Source organism: Volvox carteri (assembly GCF_000143455.1).
Source record: "Volvox carteri f. nagariensis unplaced genomic scaffold VOLCAscaffold_51, whole genome shotgun sequence".
NCBI lineage: Eukaryota > Viridiplantae > Chlorophyta > Chlorophyceae > Chlamydomonadales > Volvocaceae > Volvox > Volvox carteri.
In genome coordinates this window covers 694,525-714,705 of record NW_003307594.1, presented here as the reverse complement: position 1 = coordinate 714,705, position 20,181 = coordinate 694,525, and the positions used below count along the sequence as shown (strand labels likewise).

The 20,181-nt window shown below is 55.8% G+C and overlaps 4 protein-coding genes across 4 annotated transcripts; 3 read left to right on the top strand and 1 right to left on the bottom strand.

The window, feature by feature from the left end:
* The first annotated feature begins 255 nt into the window (after window positions 1–255).
* Window positions 256–3,523, top strand: atpvh1 (vacuolar ATP synthase, subunit H). The gene is made up of 8 exons (XM_002955429.1): window positions 256–544; window positions 612–714; window positions 783–867; window positions 942–1,101; window positions 1,187–1,348; window positions 1,844–2,113; window positions 2,487–2,747; window positions 3,087–3,523. The coding sequence occupies exons 1-8, from the start codon at window positions 359–361 to the stop codon at window positions 3,291–3,293; spliced, it is 1,434 nt and encodes a 477-aa protein (XP_002955475.1). The 5' UTR covers window positions 256–358; the 3' UTR covers window positions 3,294–3,523.
* Window positions 3,506–5,784, bottom strand: VOLCADRAFT_106809 (uncharacterized protein). Its single transcript, XM_002955366.1, has 6 exons — window positions 5,692–5,784; window positions 5,528–5,612; window positions 4,966–5,170; window positions 4,622–4,642; window positions 4,285–4,473; window positions 3,506–4,054 (listed from the first exon to the last, which is right to left on the bottom strand). The coding sequence occupies exons 1-6, from the start codon at window positions 5,762–5,764 to the stop codon at window positions 3,794–3,796; spliced, it is 834 nt and encodes a 277-aa protein (XP_002955412.1). The 5' UTR covers window positions 5,765–5,784; the 3' UTR covers window positions 3,506–3,793.
* A 1,857-nt stretch (window positions 5,785–7,641) lies between these two features.
* On the top strand, window positions 7,642–13,520 carry VOLCADRAFT_83246 (intraflagellar transport protein IFT-71/74). Its single transcript, XM_002955428.1, has 10 exons — window positions 7,642–8,282; window positions 8,413–8,541; window positions 8,840–8,971; window positions 9,576–9,689; window positions 10,157–10,411; window positions 10,756–10,944; window positions 11,360–11,536; window positions 11,838–11,963; window positions 12,426–12,569; window positions 12,855–13,520. Exons 1-10 carry the CDS (start codon window positions 7,800–7,802, stop codon window positions 13,041–13,043), a joined length of 1,938 nt encoding a protein of 645 aa, XP_002955474.1. The 5' UTR covers window positions 7,642–7,799; the 3' UTR covers window positions 13,044–13,520.
* A 414-nt stretch (window positions 13,521–13,934) lies between these two features.
* VOLCADRAFT_96355 (uncharacterized protein) lies at window positions 13,935–17,394 on the top strand (the record flags this gene model as incomplete). The annotated part of the gene is made up of 7 exons (XM_002955427.1): window positions 13,935–14,093; window positions 14,164–14,318; window positions 14,729–14,896; window positions 15,521–15,713; window positions 16,299–16,335; window positions 16,657–16,836; window positions 17,360–17,394. Coding segments are annotated over 7 exons (927 nt in total), but the record flags the coding sequence as incomplete, so codon positions are not given.
* Between the last annotated feature and the right edge of the window lie 2,787 nt (window positions 17,395–20,181).

The window sequence follows — 20,181 nt, the reverse complement described above, 5'->3', positions numbered from 1 at the left end:
GGTGTTACTCACGCTTTAACGGGGCTACTCACGTCTGCTATGCTGAACGTCGCTTTGCTAGTGCGTTACCAAACCTCTAGAGTCAGCAGTGAGAGACCGCAGGTCTGGGTAAAATAAGCCTGATATCTTACTCGTCTGGAATTGCATCATAACGGTGCAAAGCCTGTTTCGCAGGGAAGTAGAGTGGCCGTACGGCAGGAAAGGACTCCAGTAAAACTGTCATTCTTCACACAATTCGTGTGCGTGCAAAGCATGCGCATAGGTTGCGATCTGCCTCCGGCACTTTTGAATACATAGCAGTGATAACAGCTTTGCAGAGGTCCTAGGACGGGTGGCCCGCTTAGGGCGCCCCAGCAACATGGCCTACTCATACTTAAATGATGATGGCTCACCCGAAACAAGTCAGAAATGGTCGGAAATCACCTTTCGGGATATCCAATGGGACACTTATGCCACAGCTAGGCTTATCACTGATAAAGACCTTGAGCTGATTCGGCGCTATGACAAACGCTCTCCCGAGCTGAAGTCCTCGATGTTGGATGAGGTGTGTTGGCAGCTGGAAGGCTTTGGGTCATATTGGTGGAAACGGACTCCGATCCTCAATCTCGCAGTCTGGACCAGCCTATGTGGAGGCCTTCATGACAGTGCTCAAGAACGTCACCCAACCGGATACAGTTCAGTATGTTCTGGCGTTGCTGATTCAAATGCTGCAAGGTGCGCACACAGCAAAGGTGACAGTCGGCGACTTGATTGAAAGAGAATCGCTCTCCGGCATTTTGCAGAGAACCCTTCTCGCGCTCGCTTGTTTCACCAACCAAGCGATCAACATCTTTCTGCTCAGCCTGACCCTTATACAGTGCTCGAAAGGTCAGTCGGTAAGGGCTGCTGCTAGCTTCGTGGTAGCACGGCGCACTTACACACGGTACACTTGCATCCTGCAGGCTGCTGCAACGCCAGGACGACTGGTGGTCACAGGACAAAGCTTGCAAGCTCCTAACGATAAGTATTGAAAGCCGGCCGCGCAAGGCGGTGGGCGTGGTGAACGGTGCGGGCACCTCAGACGGGGCGGCATACACTGCTACGGTCGACCCCGCGGAAACGGTACGCCAGTGGGTGCTTCACGTTGCGTTACGCCACTGACACGCGATCGGCCTCCGACTAATGTGGGGCTTGTTGTGGCACGCAGCACATCAGCTTGTTCCTTGACTGGCTCGTCAGCCAGCTCAGCAATCGGGCCTACCTCAACAAGAACCCGCCCGTGGTCATAAACACATGCATTAGCTGTTTGGCTGCTTTACTGAAGGAGCGGGGCATCCGACAGCTTTTCCTCCGGGCAGGCGGCTTGCAGGTAAGGGAAGTAAGAAGGGGCTTACATGGCGTCAGTTTGAAGGGTCGCAGGGCGGGCAGGCCACATGCCCAGATTCCGGATTGCTCTCCTCCTACAACCTAGTACAGGCAGCCATGGACTCGAACTATTCTGAGGGGGCCTGATGGGCCTTGTAAGTCGGCTTCACATTGTTGCGCGCGAAGACAAAACCTACCTACAATAAAGCTTGCGGAACGCATGGAAATATTTGTGCCGCGTGCTGCTACGTTCCAATTATATAGCGGCCTGCGTCCTGGAAGGCATGTATGCTGGTGAGCGATGGACCATGCAGCCTCACACGGTACTACATGCTTCTGGTGGCCCGTGGTTCCTTTGTCAAGTAAAGGCTAAAGGGTACATGCTCTTGATGACTCGCACGAAGACCAGGACCTGCCCTATGGCCCACCTTTCTTGCCATCCGCGTGGCTTTGACTTTCCGCCGGTGTTCCATCTTGAACTGGGCCATTCGACCTCCAGGCCTTGCCGGCCGTTGTGCAGCGCGCGAAGGACTCGCCCACCAGCTCACAGTTGCTGTACGAGACGTGTTTGTGCGTCTGGCAGATGACCTACCTGCGCGCCGCGGCAGAGGTCATGTCCCAGGTGGGGCTTGTGAAGCTGCTAGTGGAGGTGTGTCGCGTCGCGCAGAAGGAGAAGGTTTTCCGTCTGGCGCTGGCGTCGCTCAGGAATCTGCTGGCGTACGAGGATCTGGGTCTGGCTAGCGACATGGTGGAGGCCGGGCTGAACAAAGTGGGTTGCGGGTGAAGTGGGATGGGATGCGTGGCCGGCAGCAGGGGTTGAGAACGCAGCATGCGATGGGTCATGGGGCTAAGCTATTGTGCAGCCATGCGAAGCAGGTACCCAGGTTTATAGGTAAGGAATTATTTATCGGATCGCCTGTTAGGCAGGCGGCGTTGTGGAAAGTGGTCGGTGTAGTTGAACGCATCGCCATTAAATGAGGCCTGGCTAGTGAAGACCTCGCCTTGCAAATCCCATAAGGGAACCACCTGTATTACGAACGATGCCGTGGTGGCTTTTCAGCGACAGCGGGTTTGTTACTGTCGTACTCGTCAGAAATGCATTATTTACTGTTAACGTGGCATGCATGTTTGTGCTCCGCTAGGTTGTCATCGTTCGGCAGCTTCAGTCGTGGGGTGACGACGACGTCGTCGAAATGCTCGGCTTTGTTGAAGAGAAACTGAAGCAGGGTATCATTATCCTGTCCAACTTTGAGAAGTACAAAAAGGAGGTGATGAGCGGCCAGCTGGACTGGAGTCCCATGCACTCCTCAGACCTGTTCTGGCGTGAAAACGTGGAGAAGTTTGAGGAGCGCGACTTCCAGGTGCTCCGGGTACTGCTAAAGATTATTGAGACGAACCGCGATGTGAGTGTCCTTGGGCTTTGGGGCTGGTCCTGGGGGCGAGGTATCAGGGCGGGTTGAGGTTTAGAGAGAAATTGCAGGTGTGCAGGGGGGAACCTTTCACAATTAATTCCTTCGTGCCGCACACTAAAGGCCAGGTTGGTATTCTGTGCTGCTTGGGGCGCAGGGAACATTTTTGAGCACAATGTCGATCCCTAGAGGTTCAGTTCATTGCAGGATGGGCTCATAAGCTAGCGTGCAAGCGGTGATTCTTATGGCGGCCTTACCCCTTCATCTTGACATTCATTACGCTGACCTCTTCTGTCCCTGGCCGGGCACCCCGTCTGTAAAACGATCTCGCAGGTTAAGACGCTGGCCGTTGGCTGCCACGACCTGGGCCAGTTTATTGTGAACCATCCGCAGGGGCGGTATATTGTCAATGATCTGCGCGGAAAAGAGCTGGTCATGCGCCTGCTCAGCCACAGCGACGCGGAGGTTCAAAAGCAAGCCCTGCTGTGCGTTCAGAAGCTGATGCTGAGCAAGGACAAGCTTGACTTTCTAAAGGCGTGATGGACCTTCTTGGCGTGGTTGGGAAAGTGACAGGAGCGCTGTGTGTTTTCTGGGGCCCGTCCTGTACAAGCATGCAATGGCTTTACTACATGACCATGGCGGCTGGACTTGTTGTTGTGTAGGGTGGCTGGCAACTGTTACAAGTATATCGTGATGCGCGGGGGTGCCTTGAGCCGCAGTGGCTGCGAGACAAAGAACACGAACGAGCAAGTGTAAGGTTATATCTTTAATTGAGCATAATGCGTGCGTATTCGGGCAGTTCAGGGTGCACGGTATTTGTGCGTGAACCATGGCTGGTAGCATGGGGAGTCCCGGTCAGAACAACCTGTTTTTTCACCTATTTAACAGTGATCAAGGAGACTACTGTGATTAAGGAGACTCACGACACTTGACCAGCATATCTCAACTAGGACAAATCATACCGGATAACCGTATTCACGTCGATTGAAACGTACAAGACTGGTCATGCTCAGTTATTGGGTGATTCACACCCACTTCCGTCATACGAAGCCCTTTATCCAACGAACACCAAGCCGAAAAGACCCATTTCGGAAGTTGCTTATGACACCCCCGTCCGCTGTGAACTTAGACACCATGAGCCCCAGCTGTCGAATCTGCTGTCCTTGCAAGGGCGGCCGGTTTGGAACCAGCCGTCCTCGGAAGGTGGGCTTAAATGCAGAGAATGGCAGGTCCACTTGGCCCCAGACGGGGGGTGCTACAAAGTCGTACTGGTACTGCACGCCGTCCCAGTCCGCGTCCGTCTGCAGCATGAAAGCAATTTAGGATGTTACGTACCTCAAATACTTCACATCAGGCCACATTACACACGGGTCTAACGAAATGGGTGTGAAGAGAGCCGCGGCATGCCTACTACTGACCATGGAATCGGGAGAGGACTGTTCGCGTAATGCGACACCTGCTTTGCAGCGGCGTTATGTGTCGATCTTCCAGTTGGGCAGTTACATATGCGAGGGGCACAGGTCAGGCTTACCTTAGCGTTCAGCTTGTATTGCCTCCCGTCGCCCTTTACCAAGATCCGAATGCCCCTCGCTGCGGTGAGGCTTGCGAAGCCGGCCCACTCGTCCGATCTGAGGCTTGCAAATCCGCCGCCCCCATCCGTTGTTACACGACCGCTGAACACAGCGGCTCTTTCCGCAGGTTCAAATGCCAGGCCCTCGCTCTGGTGGGTGATAGCGTTCACAGAGAGGAGTCGTAATGCACAGCCGTGTCCAGGCAAAGACATACCCCTAGTTTCAATTCCTGACAAAACGAGGGATTCCAAGTCCGGGATGAGTCATTAGCCCCAAGTAAAAGTCCCGGGGGCGCACCTGGGACCTGCCGCCCATAATCTGCGAAGGCATGGGCGGGCAAGCGTCCAAACGGGTGGCGGGAAACGGTCACAGTTCCAGGCAAGTGGAGCAAAGCGGGTGCGTAAGACACCCCCAGGTGCGCTAAGCAGCCGCCATTTACGTATACCGTGGTAGTGTCCCGTGGTATGAAATCCAAATTTGGAAATCCCTGTCCTTCTTTGACGCGATCAGACGCCGCATTAGGTCCAACGCGCTGGGCCACCCGCCTCTACCTTTTGTACGTCACCTGGTTGGGGAGAGTGGCCCCGGACTACTGTAAACCCTGCTCATATTGCCTTCTAACTACCACAGCGCCAACTCACCACGTCATCCAGGATACGCCAACGCGGCGTCGAGGGTAGCCCATTTTCAAAAGACAGGACCTCGAATTCGCCCAACCTAGCAGCTTGCTCTGCAACACGTTCCTGGGCCGCCACTGCTCCGCTCAGGATGGAATCAAAGGCTCTCCGCATAATCCAGGCGCCTTCATCTTTGCTCATAACCTCCGTGGCACGACCAACCGCGTTCCTGTGGGTGCCAGATAGGGGTCGCGTCGCGGTCCTGGTGTCAGCTGCTCGGATTCCGCGAACATGCAAGGCTTAATCGTATGTAAAAAGCGTTCGAAAGGGCTCGTCTCCCTTTGCCAAGAAACACATACGTGTTACAGGTTCGGCCGTCCCCAGCAATGAGGGATCACATTGCGCAATGGATGTGGGCACACTACGCAAATAGTAGATCGGGCGAACGCCAGAGGGTGGAGGTGAGGGGGATCTAGGGGGAGATTGTGCCATGGAAAACCCTATCACGTGGCCCAGGCCTGCCCAGGAAGGACTCCAACGGATAGATGTCGCAAAAATTAAAAAGCCGTTGGACAAACCCACCTACCTGAGCACAGAGCGTTCAGAATCTGTTGCTTTAGTGCCATCGATAACCTCTACCGCAGCCTTAACGTAGGTTCTGAGGCAACCGGCTGCAGCGAGGCACAGGGAGAGAAGTACAGCGTCACGACACTATGACATTATTTCGCACATATGATGTTTTGGGCTTGCCTGGATCACCCGAATTGTAAATGGGTGCCCCGATGGCGATTGCATCGCGAAGGGTGTCTTTTGTGGTTGTCATGTCCCTATTTACTCCATCAATCAGCTTCCAACATGCATTACATGGATCGAAAATTGGTCATTAGCCATCCCTGCGCCCCATAATTTCGGGAGGACCGTACGTCGTGCAACATACAAAAATGTCTCTGTCGAGTATTCGGCCAATCACCCTGTTGGCTTACCAGATCATTGCTCGTTCTTTCATTTACATGTTGTAGTCACGGAATTAGTTGGGAAGCTGAAGCATCGAATATTTGCATTCGCTTCCGATTCGCAACCATGCTCGTTTCGGCGCCCATATGCAGGGTTCTTATGTGGGTAGCAATGTCACAGCGCCTTTACAGCTGAATTCGCGCGAATGACGAGGGTTTTCCCCCACTTTTGCAAGGGCTGCGCTGGGCTGCGCCTTTCCAGCCTATATGACTCACAAGGCTGTTAGTTCAGGAAATAACCAACAGCTTCGGCATTGGTGCGTATACTGGTGAGTTACCTTGCAATCGACTCTGATGCCGCGTTGCGGGTCCTCACGAGAAACGGACCTCCTGGGAAGGGCATTCCGTTTACTGTTTCGGGACGTTTCTGCTACTCTTGTGAACGGGGAAATGTTGGGGGAAACCATGGACTGTGGCAATCATATGACAGTCTTGTGGCGATACTGGGCAAGCGGGTTTCCCTCGCGGGTACTGCTGGTTGACATGGGGCACTGCGCGGTGCAGCGATACCAACATCGCGGCATATGAACCTTGCATTATCCGATGGCCAGTTATTATACTTGCGACATGCACATTTGGAGTCTAGTGTCATCTCCTGGCGCACTTTCTATCCAGGCTGCTCATGGGTTTCTTCCTCTGCCTTGAGTGGGTTGCGGACCTGACCATTTTCTGGTAAGCGGGTTGGGTGGAAGGGCTAGCTTGTCATGGCTGTGTCGCACTGCCGGCTCCTTGGCCAGTAAGGACCCCCTCGTGAAATCGTCTCGAGGAGCGAAGACCCAACGTGCTGCACTTGTTTAGCATGTACGAAGCGCTGTCAATTGCCAATTTGATGGTATGGGGCGCCGTATTTCCACATGGTAACCTTTGGGGGCTTTATAAAGGCTGCCGCTGTACTACGAGGCGAAGCTGGCATTCGTTGTGGCGCTTTGGCATCCTAGAACACACGCAGCCATCACATTGTACGACAGGTAAGCGCTGCCAGTGAGCGGTTCACCTTCACCCTGCTGGTATATCAAACTGCCCTTTGCGTTTTGTTATTTGATACAGTTACGTATCGCCGTTGCTCCGACAGCACGAAGCAACAATCGACCGTCTATTCGCTGAAACACGCGCCCGCGTCGCGGACGCCGTGACTAGGCAGGTCAACACGTGAGTGCTTCGGGGTGGTTAAGTTTGCTTGCTTTGCATGTAACGTTGACTTCCTTGCAGTAGGGGGCCCCGGTGTGTCTGCACTTGTTTCTGCTCCTCTCGCGTTCGCACTCCCCTTGTTTATAGGGCGTGTTTCTTGATTATTGGTAGGCGCCCTGAACGTTATCCTTCGCATGTAGGGCGCATGGGTACATCCAAAACAACGCAGGGGCCATTGTACATACGCTCCGGTCTTTCGCATCGGAGCAGGTAAGCCCCTGGCTATGCAATATACTTGCCCAACATGCTTTCTTACAGGTTGTTATCCTGTGTGAATGCAGAAACCCGTGGTTCAAGGTGCTCCCGGGACATCAGGGCATCGTAAGACACATTAAACACATGGCTGATGGTTTTGCAAGCGGAGTTATTGAAAGAAAGTGTAAATTATGGTTAGGAACAATTTGAGCATGAGCTTCTTGTAACATTCCGTACGATGAATTTGGCCGAGCTTCCTGTGAAGGTCTCTCCCAATTTCCCAGCAGTAAAGTCAGCAATTTAGTTTCAGCAGGCGAATATATTAGATGTGCTCGTTGCTCTTGGAGTCAACTTCGACTTGCATATAAGCATCTTTCCTCCGAACTTTGTGGTCGCAGCATCTGTCTAGACCTGGCTTCTACACTCTAAAATAAACTGCAGTTTTAGAGCCGTCGGCTGTAGATGGATCGACCGTCCAGCCGCGGCGCCCTAGCGCTGTCGCAGTCGGGGGGCCTTGGGAAAGCTCCGACTGGATCAGCTGTCCCAGCTCCGGACAGACCCATGACAGGTAGCAGGGGACCTGCAGCTGGAGGTCCAGCTGGAATGCGAGGACCGCCTGGGGGCTCCATTATCGGTGCCGGACCGCCTGGCACCGCCATGCGCGGAGGGCCGGGCCCTGCCGGTGGCCCGCCCGGCACTGCCTATAAGCGCCTTGGAACGGCGTCTCAGCGTCCGGGAACCGGTCAGCAAGCAGCCGCGGCAGCTGCAGCCGCGCGGGCTGGTCAGAGCCTGCAAGTGGAGAACCGGCCCATCACCAACCATGGCGTGTCCGGTATGAAGACGGCAGCCACCGGCGTGGGTCGCCAAGTCCTCGACAAGAACTATTTCATGAATGAACTTCGGCAAAAACGCATGGAAATAGCCCAAGTCACTCAGCAAATGAAGGTGAGCAAAGGTCGCAGACCGCATGCGACATGCCACAGCACATCAGTTACCAGGTCATATGGCAGGATGACCAGAAGTATTGTTTTTCTCGATCCTTGACTTACTGATGTACTGCGTGGATGCTGCGCAGTCGGACTTGGAGGCCCTAGAACGGAAGCAGGCTCAGTACAACAGCATGGATAAGAGGGCAACCGACCTGTCGAAGGAGGTCAAAATCCTGCAAGAGGCTCTTGCGGATTACAATACGGTGCTTGACAAGGTACGTTGTGCACGTTGCTGCTGGTACCCAATAATAAAAGCTTGGGAAGTTGTGTCCGTGCGGGTTGGTGGGGTTAGGTAGGGGTGGTTGAGCGGAGGCTTGGGACGAGACTAGGGCTCCATTGCCTTTTCGACTCCCTTCACGCTCCCTCAATACCCTATACAAGGGTTTCGGCCTGCTTAAATCTCAATATTTTACTTACAATCGGTATACGCACTGAAGACGGATCGTCCTTCTATTTTCGGCCCACAAAAGCCGGCTTCCTTTCGCTTATTACACCGCATCTACGTCTATGCAGGTTGGATCCCAGACACCAATCTTCATGATCCAGCAAGAGCACGCTGCGCTCCGCGATCGCAACGAACAGCAGCGCAAGCGTGTCGATGAGGTGCTGACGGAGCGGCTGAACTTGGAGGCGAAGGCGAAGCAGGTAGTTGGAAGGGGACAGGCACGGGAGGCAGCATTACGGAAAACTTCTAATGTTCCTTGTACGGTGTGGTGTTCAGGAATGTTATGGAAAAGTGACTGAGTGGCTTTGGTGTGGCAACAAGGGTAGGGAGGGGGGGAGCAATAGTTGGGGATTTGGATGGGTCTGATGGACACCTGGGTTTGCGGTTCTCCAGTGGTCGCAGCAAACGTCCTTGCCTTAAACCCGCTAATAATGCTATTCGAATCATTTCGATATTGAGCGACCAAGTATGCATTATACGAAGAGGTAGCCCTTCTTCTGCTGACACGCTTTGCACAGTTGCTTGCAGCGCCACATGCTAATGACTCTGTTTGCGGGGTTAGAGCATAGGTCCATCCTGTAACAAATCGTCCGTAAGGTAGCGCTGAAAACACACTTGGCATAGGGTTCTGTTTGGAGGAAAGGACTCGGACATCGGGGTGATAAAGACTCGAAGGCGGGGTGAAACACCTTTTCGCCGTTGGGAACCATTGGGGGCGATTCTGTCTATGACCCCGGTCAAACACGCGAACGAAGACTGACTGCTGGCCTTAAATGTTGCCCCTCGCACTCTCACACGCTTCAGGCCGAGACCAAGATGGCGGAGATCCAGTCGTCGATGGATCAGCGTCTCAACTCGATGCCGCCGTCGCAGCGCCAGCAATACGCAGAGCTCATTAGTGAGCAGCAGCAGCTGCAGGTCAGGACGGGGTCCCCTCACGGCTGACACGTGTGCCGCTCGTAAGGGTCAGACGCGGGTTGAGATCGCGGTGGTGACGGCTGAGGGGGTCGTATCATGCTTGAGAGGAGAAGAAGGAAGCGAAAAAAGGCATATGACTTAGATGTCTGTCGGTGCTGTCCAGCCGGATGTCCGGCGATGGCATACTCGGCCTCATGGAGGAGATGGACGATCTGGGCTCGAGTCCGGGGATTGGCTATGGGTTCGGACTAGATGCGCCCTCCACCCGAACGCTCTGATGTCCTTGCCGATGGCCCACACCAAGGCAGCATTGAGAGGGCGACCTGCTGGACAAATTCTCCAAACAATACATCATCTTCCGTTCGCCGATTGCCTGCCCACGCATCGGCTCCTCCTTCCCCCGTGTTTTGCCAGCTCCGCGACCTCATCTGCCGCCGCCTGTGCGCTGTTGTCCCGCCCTCTAACAGGCCGACAGCAAGCGCTTCGAGGAGGTGCTTGAGGACCTGGACAAGCAGCTGCAAGCCTCAGAGGGCGAATTGGCGCGCAACCCTTTCAAGCAGCGCAGCCTGCAGCTGCAGGAGCAGATCCGGGCGCTCACGGAACGCAAGTACGAGCTGACGGAGGAGGAGCGCCAGAGCAAGCGCAGCCCCGAGGAGCTGCGGGCTGACCTCATGGCGAAGATCAAACGCGACAACACTGAGGTGGAGAACATGACGCAGCAGGTGGGCCGCAGCCCGGCATCAGGGACTGTGCATCTCCCCATGACTTTGTGTGCCCCGGGCCCCCGGAATTCGTGACGATCCCGTGGTGCGGGATCTGGGTAATAAAGGGGTGGGACGCAAGAGCAGAACCCGAGGTAAGCGGGAGAGAAATAGTTGGTTATGTCTTTAAGAAGCTTATCTTACCGATGAAAGTCCTCATTGCGGTGTTGGGTGGCTTGGCGATGATGTGGGACTATTCATGGGGGGGTGGTTCGGCGCAAAACGCCTACTTGAAAAGGCCTGCACTGCGGCGCGCTTGAGACACTACCTTGCAAGGCTCCGTCCTTTTCTTTGCCGCGGCACAGATCCGAGACCTACAGGAGCAGATCAAGAAGATGGAGGAGCGGGTCAAAGCCCTGGGCGGCGCCACTAGCGGTGCGGCGGCCGCAGAGGAGAAGGCCAACCGTGAAAAGTTTGAGGAGTTGTTGGCCAAGGAGCGCGACCTGAACAACTTTATGGATGGCTTCCCTAGCCGCAAGGCCGCTAAGATGCAGGTCAGATTAACGCACGTGTCGACAATGTTAGATGGTTTAGGATGCTGCTGCAAGGCAGTCCACGCTGCACCTGCGGTCGGCGAAGCTACCCGTGGGGGAGCCCGCGCGCTGCTGCATTGCTTTTGCAGTGGTTTACTGTCAAATCCGAGCGTCCTATAATTGGAGGGCATGCATGTGCGAAGCCAGACGATCGTAATGGGGTTGCTCGCTATGACTTGGTTGGCCAGAGGCAAGGGCCTCGCACTACCCTTGCTGTGACCCAGGCTACGCTTCTGAAAGATGGCAACAGCTGGTGTTGTGGGTTTGATGCCTTTGGGTTTCCTTACAGTCCGCGAAACCGAACAGCAATACCTGCTGACTTGGCTTAACATAGTCTCCCACCTTCTGACTACCACCCCCACTTTACCGTCCACAGGAGAAGCAGTCCAAGGAGGACGGCATCGTGGCTATCTTGGAGAAGGTGGTCAAGATGCAGGGCATCATCGGGTCCGCGCTGCCCTCGCAGAAAAAGTTTAAGGAGATGCAGGACGAGCTGGAGTACAAGAAGATGCAGTTGGAGAACACGCAGACGACGCAGGAGCGGCTCAAGGAGGTGCGCACAACTGCCCCGGGGAACGGGGACGGAGAATGCCCGTCTTACGCTCGGTAATCTTCGTGTTGAAGCCGCCAATGTGCGCGGAGCGATATGCAGCTGCGTAACCTTGGGGATATGTCACTCCTCACCGCACCTGGCGGTGCTGAATAAAAAAAGCCGAAGCCAACAGAACAAGGAGCAGCCACAATTGAGTACTAACCAGTACATGTTAGGATTGCTTTAGTCATCAAGATGCCGGACTTTCTTCCTAGCTGAACTCTTGCGTCGGTGGTGGCTCTGCGCTGTGCTGGTAACGTAGGAGCTGGCCATGCGGCGGACGGAGCTTGAGAAGATCGACACACTGGAGGACAAGATCAAACTGGAGCTTACGCAGCTGGCGGATCGACAGACGGCGATGGAAAAGGAAATGGCTGAGTTTGGCAGCGTAAGTCCATGTTGCCATGTGCAGGGCGAGAACGCCACAGCGCATGCGGACAGCTGAGGGTCACGTTTGCAGTAGCTGGTGTCGTAGCATGTCGCACGGCCGGCGTATCTTCATTGATTATCGTGGACCTGTATCCAGGTCCTCTGGTAAAGCGTCATGGCTTTATGGGAGTGCTGGTCCCGGCTGCACCTCCAATTAACAGGGTGTTGCTTAGCAGGGTGTCCGAGGCGCCGACTGCAACGGGGTCGTTGTACCGGGGCTGAGGACTTCACACGGAGATGCCTTCAAAAGATTGGCTCTCCATTACTTTGGGCGATCAGTGCCTGCATTGGCCCAGCTGACTCTTTGTTTTTTCCTGCCAACGTGACGCTGTGCGCGGTAGCCGCGCACCGATGTGGGGCTGTTCCTTCTACACCCCGAATTTTCCTCACGTATCAATCTCTCTGCTCCCCCGTCGTGCAGGTGGAGGAGATCCAGCGCAAGGCGCAGCTCACACGCGAGCGCATGGAAGGCCTAAGGTCGGCGATGCTGAAGCGCAAGGACCTGCTGCGTTCCATCGTGGCGGAGAAGGGGCTCAAGTTCCAGGCCAAGCGCGCGCAGCTGCAGGTGGGGAGTGAGAGGGGCCTAGCTGGGCAAATGCGGTGCTCATTCGGAGGTCATGCGGACGCGTCTCTTCCGTGGACAGCATGTGGCAGGAAGGCCTCCCACCCGGAAAGGGTTGTCGCATGATTTTCGTTTCTGTGCGTGCCATAACGCCTTGGGCTGTGAAGTGCTAGGCTGCAAGCCTACCACTTGTGTAGTCCATACAGCGATGAGGCCGTGTGCCAGGGATGAGCAACACTATAATAACGCTGAGCTTTGCGACTTCCGTTGGTCGTAATGCTTTGGCAGGATCACAACCTACAAGTGCAGCTGGAGAAGATGGAGGCCAAGCTGAAGACGTTGAACTCGGGGGTATTCGAGATGAACGAGTTCATAAAGGCAAAGGAGAGCGAGACAAACTACCGGCAGCTCGCCAGCAACATTTCCACCCTCGTGGACGAACTCAACGTGCATGTGCGGCAAGGGGTCGCATATTAAATCGTGCGCGCGACGTTGCGAGGTTGTCCGCATGTTGAGAGTTCGGGTGCTCGGAGGCGTTCACCGCAGTTCTCCTCGGCGGGTCAGCTTGCAGGTTATGTGGTGGTTCCGTATTCTGGTGAGATGGGATGAACGAGTGGCGCGTATACTTGGTCAAACATATGATGTGACTTGGCATCTTCTCTGCAAAGGAACCATCAGCTGTTAAGTTTGTGCCGTACCGGGGCAAATGCAGGTTGGGCTGGGTTTGGGCATGGGGAGAGCATAGCCAGACGGCCACGCTACCGAGCGATAGGAGGATTCCAATTTTTCATCCATGTACATAGCAACTGGCAGGTAGAGGAGGAGGCACCTAAGCCTAAATTTGGGGCTGTAGCGATTATTGGTCATGCACCTAAACGCATGAACTGGTGGCTCTTGCGTGTTATGAAGGTCTTCTATTGAACGCTAGAAAATCATGTAAAGATGGTCCGTATGACATGGTCATCGCTCTCTGCGAAAGGTCCTGCCTTCCATATCTTCCGACGTGACGATGCCGTCTATCGAACCCTTCAAGGCAGCCAAGTTGCTGTCCATGAGTATCGTATGGCCTATGACAACCTCCTTACGGCAACAAAGCTTGAAAGGGATGGACTTGTGCGGGACAAGCGACAATTGGTAAAGCTGTGTTACAGTGGACAGGCTGCAGAGGAGAAATCTGTAATGCTGTAGGTGTTCGCTTCTGCAGGAAGAGGAATTAAACGCCTTGACTATCGCAAAAGCCGAAGCGGACAGGCTCCTAAAGGTTCGTCGGAAGCCCTTTCAACACCGTAATGCTAGAAAGATGTAACCCAGTTTCTGGTGCTGGATGGTAATGCGGTTAGTCCTTGTCCCATTTGCGTAAAATTGCAGGGCCAGATATCGGGCTTGCATGCCGGCTTGCGCGCGTCAGAGGAGGCATACTCGGAACTTGACGCCGAGCATCAGCGACTCAGACATGCCTCCACCGAAGTCACTAATGAGCTTTTGCAGCGCGTCGATTCACTTCAGCAGACGGTTGCCGGCTTGCAGGTGTGCTGGAAACGTTTCCACGGCCGTCCTGTTCAAAGCAATACCATATGCACATTGCATTTGTTTGCAGACGGAGAGCCAGTCATTGCAGAAGGAATTGACTTCTGTGCAAGCCGAAGCAGCGCTCAAGGATGCTGCCATGCACCAGGTGGCACAATTGCAAAGCTCTATGTCGGCGCTGCAGCAACGTGCCAGCCAGCTTGTGGCAGACCTCAAGCAGCGCAAGTGAGTTTGGCTCCTGACAATTTTACACTTTTATATGGAACGACCCGACGGATCTTAACATCAGCTAGCCTTGCGGAGCAGCGTTTTGCCGCCGTAAAGCACCCAATACCGAACGTGCACAAATGTCCACACGGAAAGCATTCTCCATGCAGTACGACTGGTACGGCGGGGCAGTTACGTCAACCCCTCATGAGCTTTTCAGTGCTTTCCTAAGGAGGCATCTGCCATCTAGCTCCCCTTTTAGAAAACGTCGCACGCCATGGCGCCGTCGTAGCGCACAGCTGCTCATCATCCCCGTCACAGCCAAATCCTAAGCTGCTCCCCACAGCACATCACTGGTAGCTAACTAGCGCCTGAAGACCGACCGGCCGCGGACTTACCTCTTCCCACGGATTGTCCGTCGAGGACAGGAACAAGGCCGAGAAGCACGCCGCGGAGCTGTCCAACCACCTCTCCGCTGCGCAGCAGCAGCTCGCGCAGGAGATCGCTGCACGGACGTCTAATGACGACTACGTGCGGCGGCTGGCCTGGGAGCGGCAGCAGCTGGCGTCCGCGCTGGAGCTGGAGCGACTAATTAAGTGAGATCGAGCTCCGAAGCCTGGGGGAGCTGAGGGCTCTGTGGGCGACACGTGCCCTCGCTGCCACACGGCATCCTTCAGCTGCATTATTGTTTAGCGGGGGATGTGCAGCACTCCATGAGCCTCTATGATTGCCTCGCTGTCAAGTTATTTTCTGCTGTCGCGGCATCCTAATCCACTGTTATCGGGATCAGGGACATGGGTAAATGGGTTCTGGTTCTTCCTTGCTTTTGTTAGGTTGGGGGCGCAGGGTGACGTTGGGGGCGCTTTCTCCCGGGAGGTGACGGCCGCGGGCGCAGTGGCTTAGGTATGGCGATGTGGACTGAAGAAGGGATGGGAAAAGTGGTTGCGATGCGATGTCAGGCGACGCGTTGTGGGTTTGGTATTGATTGGTGCTCGGAATGATGATGCAGCGGGGATTCGGAGGATCATATGTTAGAAAAATCCGGTTTATATGTTAGAACAGTCGGACATCCATCGCCCGACACACCGACGTGTTTCACCTTCGCGCCGATGCTCAAACTGACGCTGAGCTGATTTTACTGCCACTTCATGTCGTCACCAATGCTGATGCCGTCGCTGCTGCATTGTTATTGCTCTGCTGTTACTGCTTTGGCTCCCCAGTGAGCCTCTCCGGCACACCAGCTACGCGGTCAGCACGACGCTTGCCCACGTGATGCGATCTCCGGTGGCGGCCACCGTCGCGGACCGGGCCTCGCCGGATCGCCACATGAACCGGATCCCACACCTGCAGCAGCAACAGCACCCGTACTGCAATCTACAGCTGCCCAAGCCGCTGGTGCCACCCTACTCGCCGGTGAGTGCTCGCGATTCGCAATTCCAGAGGATTTCAAGCGCGTGTGCGTGACGGCTCACTACGCCAGGCGCGTATTTTCTCTCTGTGCTTTATGTGGCTGCTGCTGAAGCTTACGGTGGGTAAGTACAGCGGGGGAGAAGCCTCTATACTGGGGAAGACCTAGGCACGAAATAGCTGCAAGTTGCGGGAAGGGATAACCCTCAAATCACCGTGTCGACACGTGCGGCATTACAGCGCCGTAGAAACTGTTGTTCCTGTGCGGGGGGCCCTGTTGGTGCTCCTACGCTACCATGGCTTGTGCGCATGTCATCATTCCTCGTCAAGATGTTGTTATCCGTGTTGACATTCCGATGTTTCGCTGTGTTTCGCCATGTTGGGCTCTGCATGACTATGCATTTGCACGGGGTGACACACCGTCGGGTTGCGGGCGCCCCGTAGGACCTGGTCCCCACCCGGAGGCCCGGCAGTGCGCCGCCAGTAGCGGAGACCGCTGCAGCAGCAGCAGCAGCAACGGCACGCTCGGCGTTGGGCGACCTGAGCGGCCGCAATGTCACGTTCAGCCCGCACTCCCTCTCTCACTCCCAGCCGCACTTCCGTAAGGTTCGCGGAGCTCCGAAACCAGGTAACGTCAGGGGGGGGGGGGTGTTCGCCCGTTCGGGTCGGGGACGCAGACGGGAAGAGAATGGGAAGGGGAGAGGATGAGAGGACGGAAGGGCAAGGGAGGGCCCCTGACAAGCCGCGGAGATCGATAGGGGATAGCATCGCTTTGGAAAGGCGGTTGGGGAGGAGTCGGCACTGGTTACAGACGCTGTCGCTGCTGCTGCTGCTACTGTGAACTTTGGGCTTGCTAGCACAGGCTCATGACAACATCATCACGATGTTTCACCCACGCCATTTTTTGGTCCTGTGCCTCTGCCATCGCCCCTGCCATCATCCTCGTCAGGGCTCATCACGGGTCGCAACCTGACCCGTCTTGGGAGGTCCTGGGCCACTACCACCGCAGCTGCCGGGGGACCCCATCCGTGCTTCCTAGACAACCTCAACTCGCACCTCTCACCGCCGCCACCAGGGCCGTACAGGAAAGCTGTGAACCTCGCGACGCCGTCCTCCACGCCACGGTCAGGTCGGGCACGCAGCGCCGGCGCCTGCGGGCCTGATGCCGGCACTGGCTACGGGAGTCCTAGAGGCGGCGGAAACTCTGGGGGTGCGGCAGGGCACCGGTACGTAGCCCCGACGTACCTTACTGCCATGCTCCGGTCACCGCAGACGCCGCACGTGCAGGACAGTACGGTATGGCAGGACGGCTCCGACGTGCTGACGGAAAGGCCTGTTAGCCCCGCGTTTTTGTGGCGGGGCGCGCCGCCCTCATTGCCGTGGTCCGCCAAGTCGCGTGCGGCGGTTGCGTCGTCGGCTTCACCTTCACCGAGCTGCAGCGGAGGCGGCCGGTCGGCCATACGGGAGGGGGTGAAGGAGTCCCGGTCTGGGGGCGGAGCTCCGCCGGTAGTTCTAACGCCGGGGGGTACCCCCATCACCATTGTTTACGCCTGAACTCATTCACCCGCTCCTAGAAGTTCATAGTCGACCTCTCACCTTGCACCCCACCCTGCACCCCACCCTGCGCCTCGACCACCTCTCACTCGCCTCAGCGCCGAAAAGTGCCAAGGTCTTTAGCAAGGACTGATTTTAGTTGCGACTGTGCAGCTCCGCATCTTCGAGATTGGAAATCCTCTGGGGCTACCTAGCCCTACATCCAGCGCTTGCTGAGGCTCCAGGAAGTGGAGCCTGGGGCAGTGAGGGGTCTTGGTTGTGGGTTCCTTGCATGCCGGGACGTGAGGTGCTACTGGGTGCACTGCGCAGCGGTAATGATTTTAATTGTGCCTTTTGTATTCCTGTTTCATCTCTTAGCGGCACCACGCCAAGGACGATGTCCTTCGCGCACATCGTTCGTGCGAACTAATCCTAGTGACAGCGATTCCTGCTGCAAGAGAGAAAGAGAGTAGCACTTTGTTGGGGACCGAAGGGAGCGTGAAGGCGTGCGCGTGCGCGTGAGGCGGACTGGAGCAAGTCAGATTGTGACCTGCCGTAGCATTCATCCTGAGGGGAATATATCTGGAATGTGCGGAGATCCGCCCGCCTTGCATGGCTGCTGCCAGGTGGCTGGGTGAGGCGGTGGGCCCCTATTGTGAGATGGGTGAGAGTGCCACCCGCCAGGGGATTGCTTGGTACGATCTGTACCTGTTGAGGCTTTGCCGTTCCCTGGCCTTTGGCCCGGGTGGTGTGGGAGGTGGCTGCATCATCGGTCCTTTCGAATGGAACCTCCTTCGCCTTCCAGTACTTCCTTTTCCTTGGGGAAACTGGCCCTCTGAGGACGGTGTGGCTGATTGGTTTGTTTTATCACATACTGGCCTTCCTTTTCTTTCGGGAGCGCAAATCACCTCTTGTGACTCCAGGGACTGCCACACGGTCGCGGCACGGTAACGAGTGGCTGCATATGATGATCGGACTGACGACTGGGGTCTCAGCCTGTCTGTGTTGGCATGGGTTGTGCGGCCATGCACAACGCCGTAGGCATGGGATCGGGGCCACAGCTCTGCGGCTACCCCCCAAACTTTAATAACGGATTGCCCCCCATGTTATCTGCAACTTGTAACTCTAGACAGATACTTGCTCCTTGCTGTAACAGTTTTCACCTAGACAAGACAAGAATGCTGCCAAGTATGGTTGCTAGTTTGCCTTCCTCGCACTCGCGAAGACGCCGCCTTGTCGCAAACCTTCACGAGAAGCTTCTTAAGCCTCCCTCCGACGTCGAATGGAAGCCCGTGGGCACGGTACTCACACAGCGTTTCGCAGGCAGCTCAGCAGGTTCATGTTGCAACGCAAAACGCAACCTTTAGCCGTACACCGGCCAGGAATAGGTGTGGACACCACTCCATCTCTGCGTTCCTCTGCGCATGCCCCCGCATGCCTGGCCACGAGGGGGCCGCTTCGAGCCAGGCTCGCCACCAGACGGAGTGCCGGGCGCTCCCACCGGACTCTGAACTATGACCCAGGCAATGCCTGCAGTAACCGAACTCCATGCAGCGCGACTCAACTCTTTGCTGCGTCCCCAAAGCTGTCCAAAGCTTTGCCCTCAGGCTACCGTACTCTCGTCGGCAGTAGGTGGCGCGACGGCAGCGCACGCACTTAGACGCATGAACAGGCAAACATCAGTCGACAGGATGCACCGCCAAAAGCAACGAAGTCTCTGATACGTCAGGCGAACAAGAGACAGCTACATCAGCTCACACCGGCCAGGGAAACCCGTCGACAATGTAAGGGATTTCCAATACGGCGCAACCAACAAGATGGATGGATGGATGGACGCCATTGCGCGGCATTTTAAGTATGTAGAAGGAAAACTAAGTAACCTGCTAAGCCACGTTTTGGCAGCTAAGCACAACAACGCCAACGTGACACACCTCCCCCAGCAATCCGCAGACACCACCTTGTACTGCAGCAGCTGTGTATGTACGGCATTCCCTACGCATTTTTTGTCAATGCCCAACTTTCCCAAGAGCAACATTCCTTTATCCGTATATCCTACTCGTCCTGCTTGTAAGGCACTGTATATCTGACGAAACCTGTCTATTTGATGAAAAAAGACCGTCATTGCCCGGGGACCCCAGAAGCGCCTGGACATGCCCCCACAGCTGTCTCCCAGCTGCTGGCACCAGGACAGCATGCAGTTTGAAGGTATATCCGCCGCACTACCGCTATGAATTACCTCATATCGTACGGCCTCTGCTTTACGCTGGCCCCTCTCCTGATAGCTATTTCTTATCGACTTCCCGGAACTCGACATCAATGACGGCCCCTCCGCGACCCCCACGTCCTCCCCTCTCGCCTCGACCGCCATCATCCACCACAATAACGGCCCCGTCGCTGGTGCGCACCTGCGCAATCGCGAGTGTGCGGCATATGGTGTGAGGCCGTGTGCGCACGTGTAAGCCGTATCAATGAGCCTGTGTGTTCACTTAAGGCGGCCACGTGACCATTTGAGCCATGCCACAAGGGAATTCACCAGTTAATGTGCCGCTGTGTGCATATGGTAAGGAGGAGGAGGAGGAGGAGGAGGAGGAGGCGCCGCCAAATCGTGTCGGACATTACAACTGCCCCAAGGAGAGCAACACTGCAATGCGGTTCAGGAATTTACGCTCCCAGTTGGGCTGGTGATGCTGCTGCTAACGGAGCGAGCGGGGGACATATCGCCGTCACCGCGCCATAAAACCCGAAGGCCCTTTGCTATTCACGCATTCTGGGACAGCCAATAGCACAGTCGTAAATCGGCAGCGCCCCTCGCGTTGCCAGCTGCTACCCCAACACGCGCGGGCCCCCAGCACAGCCCTCCATGTCCTCCTTACCGTTATCTGCATGGTCTGGCCGCCCTGCTGCTGCGGGCCCTGGACGACATTCACCTGTGCCGTACCCG